The sequence below is a fragment of the Homalodisca vitripennis genome, chromosome 7 (genome assembly GCF_021130785.1).
Source record: "Homalodisca vitripennis isolate AUS2020 chromosome 7, UT_GWSS_2.1, whole genome shotgun sequence".
NCBI classification, from domain to species: domain Eukaryota; kingdom Metazoa; phylum Arthropoda; class Insecta; order Hemiptera; family Cicadellidae; genus Homalodisca; species Homalodisca vitripennis.
In genome coordinates, this window is record NC_060213.1 from 25,442,976 (window position 1) to 25,448,975 (window position 6,000).

The 6,000-nt window shown below is 33.6% G+C and overlaps 1 protein-coding gene across 2 annotated transcripts in view; it reads left to right on the forward strand.

The window, feature by feature from the left end:
- LOC124365708 overlaps positions 1-5,408 on the forward strand; it is a 31,775-nt gene extending 26,367 nt beyond the window's left edge. For both annotated transcript variants that reach the window (XM_046821650.1, XM_046821651.1), the window contains exons 15-17: positions 803-1,128; positions 1,617-1,865; positions 3,447-5,408. In XM_046821650.1, coding sequence (XP_046677606.1) covers positions 803-1,128; positions 1,617-1,865; positions 3,447-4,201 — 1,330 coding nt within the window. In that variant the 3' untranslated portion in view covers positions 4,202-5,408. The remainder of the gene's footprint in view (positions 1-802; positions 1,129-1,616; positions 1,866-3,446) is intronic.
- Positions 5,409-6,000: the final 592 nt, after the last annotated feature.

The following is a 6,000-nucleotide window of genomic DNA, read 5'->3' on the forward strand; positions in this document are numbered from 1 at the left end:
CTCGGTGCAATCAGAGAATTATTTGCTGGGCTTTTTTACATTTTTTAATTCATTCAGCCAATATTTGTTAATCTTTTATATTTGTTCACATCCCTAAACATCTCTTTATCTCTTCCCTCAACATCCTTTGCACTGAGGATCATTGGTGGTTTACTGTTCCTCTTAATTCTTCCTTATATCTTAAGTTTGGCATACCTTTTAATTACACTCTAGAATGGAAGCAAGTGTGTCTGATAACAATAGTGGAAATATGTGTATATAATTAAATTAATTATAGATGATTTTCTGTTTATTTTATGTATGCTTTTTAATTATTCAAATTTTAATGGAATATGTGTATAGTTATTAATGTAAAAATGTTAGTTAGATTTTTTATGAGTAAAAGAGAGTATAAAATATAGAGAGTGCTCTATAGTCCTAACTTTGCCTTTAATAAAATCATTTCCCATTTCGTTTCATTTAGTCTATTGTTTCATTTTACCTGTTGACAACCCCCTTGTACACTGAGAATTTACTCCACCCCCGCATGTATGATCCTAGGCTAGTCTTGCTTTATTTTTCTGCTCCTTTTATTCACGGTTTTCCTCACAGTGAGAAAAACTGGGTTTTGTATGGTTGCCATGGTTGAATCTCTAGTGTCCTAACACCTCCCTAAGTCTGTCCTTGCCTCTAGAGCTCTGTCATTCAAGGAAGAGCATCAACACATTATCTGTAAGACGAGTTCACCGCTCACAACCTGAATGATAGCCTTGAGTGATGTCCTAAAGATGTGACACGAAGATAAGTTCTATGTGTAATGCAGGACAGTCCAGCTGCTGCTGCTGCTGGCCTGGATTGACCTGTCTACAGGGAATGTGGACGACTGTGCCGTGAAGTTGGAAGGGTTGGAGGATCTGCTGGAGCTATGTGGAACCCCTGTTGTGTACCAAGGGGCCCCCGGGTCGCCCCGCTCCGCCACTAGTCGGGCGGTCCTCTCCCCCCCTGAGTACTTAGACCACCGCTCTGCCTGCTCCTGTCTCCCCTGCACCACTGAGGAGTACCGAAGACTTGTACTGGAGACCATTACGCTAAGAGGCACGTTCTGCGCTAACTTCGGCCAGGTTGAAGATAGCCTGCAGTGTTTCAAAAGTGAGTGTTCATATTTTTTTAAGTACAGTAACGGACGTGCTGTTCAGAAAAATTGTTTCAAACTGGAAATGAAAAAAATTAAGGGTGCTGTGAAGCAAAACTTTATTAAAAAATAAAATATTTTATGAGACTGACTACATTTATGTTGGTCTATATGAAATTGTGCACAAGAAATAGACAAAGGTGGTTTTTAAATATTTTGCTGTCAACAATTTTTTTAAATAGGCTTTGAAGGATGGAGTCTCTATACACAAATATCTGGAATTGTCTAGGTAGGAAGATTAGGGGCTGGATTGTGCTTGAATGTGGAAGTTAGTTCATTAAAAATTGCAAACATCTCAGTAAATCCTCCAAATTCTATTTTACAGTGATTTTTATCAGCGGAGATGAGATAGCTGTCTGGATTCCTACTGAACATATTTGGAATAGTAATTTGAAATAAATAAACATGTTTAGATAAATGCTGAACTGTTTCCTCACTGTTCCAGTTGCAGTCCGTGTTGTGGAGGATCTCAGCAGATCTCGTAACGAAGAAGTGTTGAGGTCCTGTGCCCGCATGTGGATGCGATATGCGGATGTTTTGGCATCCACAAAGAAATATGAAGGCGCAACAGAAGCGAACGAGAAGGCACTGAATCTGATGTCAATCATCAAAGATCCATTCATTTCCCAACATATCATTGAACAGAAGATTTCCGTGCAGGCCTGCCAGCGGCAGTTGCAGCTTCAACCGATAGGTAAGATGCATTAGTTTTTTGTTAGATTTACAAAAAGTATACTGTGTAAGAAATAAACAAAACACAAATTGTGTATTGAGTGGATGGATGCACATTAGTCCCAATTTATTATGCATTGTAGAGAATCGTTCTTATCGGTTGTCTCAATTCTTCAGATAATCTCGATTAGTTTTGTATTTCCTTACATGCAGCTTGATTTCAGAACAAGGCAAAACAATACTTTTGGACTAGATTTTGGGAATCAAAGTCACTTTGAGTTGGGATTCCGTCACTGTCAGAAGTCAAAAGAGTTTGATAACAACAATGAACACATTCACTGTGCCATGAGACATTTATCGAATTTGGTACAGGTGGGATAGTAGTGACATGTATCCATGACAGTCAATGCATTAAGATACATTATTTCATACCGTAGTGAAAGATTCTCTGACGCAAACAAATGCGAGCGAGTATTGGACACACATTTGATGCCTCTGTGATGTCAACAGTTCTGATTGTGGTAATTACGTTCAGAGTTGTTAAGTATGGAAAATGCAGTATATAACTATGAAAGCAGTGAGCTAGATTGTGCTATGCCATAAATAGGATACAGCCAGCCTATTATTTAAAATATTTATGTTAAATCATTGTTATTTTTAAAAAGGGCTATGATAATATAATGCAACGGTAATCATACAACTTAGCTGTTTGGGTTGGTTAAACTACTGAAGTTCATTAGGTGAATACAAAAATATTTAACTTACTAATAGCTGCTAATTAATAAATAAGAATTTTAAAAAATTATAAAAACATCTGTCAAAAATATTATTACAAAATTCGGTTTTTTGAATAAAATATTATATATAAGACTAAAAATGAAAAGTTGAAATTATTCACCATTTTGATTACTATAGTAAAAATATACACATAGTACAATTTATAAAATCAAAAGCTATTAAAAAATGCAAGATTATGCAATCCAATATAACGACAGAGTTGGATCTTTGATAACATGACAGAACTTGGAAAAAATCAATAATATTGTGTGTATTACAAAAACTGCAACTATATTCTGTGTCTATTAGAAGGTAGATGAATTGGTCTGCTTAGCTAAAGCAGTCTGGTTAATTGAACTTATCACACTTTGTACATGTAGATTAGAACTAACAATGAATTATAGCTGTTGTCTCCAAAGTGAAAGCCATCCGTACTTAAATCATAAAAATCAAAGAAGGAAACCATCCATTCATGTTCTTAAATATTAATTTTCTTCTTCTTGTGACAAATGTTAAAGTTTGTTCTTCACTCAGTTAATCAATTTAATTTGTGTTTAATCTTATTCAATTTTGAAGACATGCAGGTTTTTTAATGGACTTTCGTCAATATGTAGATAATTTTATGATTCTTTCAAAAAAGTTTTGCCTATAGTAATTTATTATAATGAACATTTATTGATGAATTCATAGTAAAAATAACAATATGTTTAGAAAGAACCAAGGAAGAAAAATATTGTGGTTGTATAGATGTTTGGTATTTATACATCTCAAGTGATAAGATATGATAGTAGTGTTTAAGTATTTAAATTTTGATATTTTGTTTCAGGTGTGAAAATTTCTACCACAATCATGAGCAGTAATACTCCTCTAAAATCGCAAATCCCTCAATTAATGAAGACTCCGAAGAACTTTCTTCTTACCGGGAAGTCTCCCTTGGCCGTTGTGAACGACAACACAGCTCCAATAACACCTTTCACAAGGCCCGTCAGACCCTTCAGGCTGCCTTCTAGTGGTGACGAGAACACTCCACCAGTCAGTGTTGCCAAATCAAAACGAAAAGTGAAGCAACTGCCTAAATTTGTCAAGGAAACGCCTCAACCTGTTCATCAGTTAAATAAGACAAGATCCTCAAGGACTCCCTTTGTCATAGTCGATGACGATGGGAATGCAGTTGGTGTTTCTGGGAAAAAGACTGTCTCCAAAACCTCCCAAAAGATACTAGCAAAAGCGACGGACAAATCCGTTGAAGCTCCAAAGAAAAGATTGTTCAATACGAATGCAGAGTCTTCAAATTTAAAATCGGTATTAGCAGTTCCAATAAATAGCGAAGAAGATATTGTTAGAAAAAGCAATCGTAAAGTTGGGCTGAAAACATATGGAAGATCTAAACTGCCTCGTTCTAAGGTAGATTCCAAACTTGTCAACTCCAGTGATAGTAGTAAACTTGCGCGCAATAAGGATGGGAATGGTAGTGTATTTGATTTTAATGGGATGAAAAATGCTATTGACCATTTAGAAAATTCTTTTGATAGTGATATCATTGAAGGAACTCCTCCAAATAATGTAACCTACCTAAAGTAATACTCTGGCCAACTCGTACAAAGTTTTGTGATCTGGCTCTATCTTCATAGGCAGAAATCAGGAGAACTAGGATTGGACAGCTGCCAATTCTACAAAATTAGACATCAAAGATGGACGACTGTGATATCATTGAAGGTACAACCCCAAAATTTCTGGAGAGGGCTACAACATACATAAAACTTTACAAGACAATACAATTATCTCTTTGTGAAATTCACTCTCAGGATTTAAATAAAAAAACATTATAATTTTTTTTCTACAAAAATTGTTTGGTTCCAAATACAACTGTCCAAAAATAATAAATTTATTCTTAAATCTTATTTTGGTGAATTTTATATTCTAACTTTTATAACAAATATTCTTAGAATATGTTATTTTTATATTGACTGAGTTGATTCTATTACGAGTTACTTTACAGGCGAAACGGGTCATTAAACACATTAAAATAAAAAATGTATTATTATTAAATACAATACGTTAAAACTTACAGTACTTATAAAAGTACAAATTGGCCTATTTATTCAAGTCTCCTTTAGAACTTGACAGATACAAATCCTGAAAGTGAATTTCACAAAGAGATAACTGTGTGTTTTGTAAAGTTGTATGTATGTTTGTTGTAGTCCTTTCGGGAAGTTTTGTAGGTGTACATTCTAGGATATTATAACAGTCGACATTTTTAATGTCCACTTTTTTAGAGTTCATAGCTGTCCAATTCCTAGTTCTTCAAACTCAAGTAAAGTTATTCAACTGTCAGTATAAAAATAACGTATTCGTACATTATTTGTTATAAATAAAAGTTTGAATATAAAATTCAACAGAATAAGATTTTCAAATTTATTTTAGGACTGTTTTATTTGAAAACAAAAAAATATTTGTAGAAAAAATATATTGTATTGTATTTTTTAATAGGTCTTGAGAGTGAATTTTACAAATAGATAACTGTATGTCTTTTAAAGTTGTATGTATATTGTAGTCCTGTTGAGAGAACTATACATAGTCTAAATCTGAAACGGACCTTGCCTTTATAAAACTTGAGATTGTGTAAATAGGCTGATTTATGCCTTTATATGTATTGTAAAGTTTATTGTATTGTATGGTTTGTATTGTATTTTATAATAATACATTTTTTGTATTAATATGTGTAATGATCTGTTTTGCCGGTAAAGTTATTAAACTTTTAGTATAAATATAACATTCTGAAAAAATATATCGTAGTGTATTTTTATACAGATCCTGAGAGAGAATTTCACAAAGATGTAAGTGCATGCCTTGTAAAACTTTGTAAGGCATGAACATTTAACAACACATTTACTGATATTTACAACATTTTAGAACATTTTACTGAGCATTTCCAACACCATACAGTTGTGTGTTGAAAATGCTCAGTTTATACTGAATTTCATAGTAAATGTATTTCATTTTAACATATGCAAACTTAATGGGAATAGAACATGTTGTATAATACTGAAGTGGACAAATGTTAAGAGGGAATATAATTATATATAATTATTTAAAGTGTTTTAAAGAAAATCACTGGTTTCAGTACGGAATATATCTCAGGGTGGCCACCCGATCGGGAATCTTTCCGAGAACCGGGGAAATTTAAACAAACAATTTTTCCGTTTCCAAGATCTTATAAAATCAAGATATCATTTTACAGCTCCTTGATTCAAAGAACTGATTAATCTCGAAACATCGTATTTTATGCGACATGGATCGTGAAATTGTGAATGAAGATCAACGTATGTTCGCGAGCTTCATATGAGGGTTGCCTCCACTAGTGTAGTGGAGTTTAAACA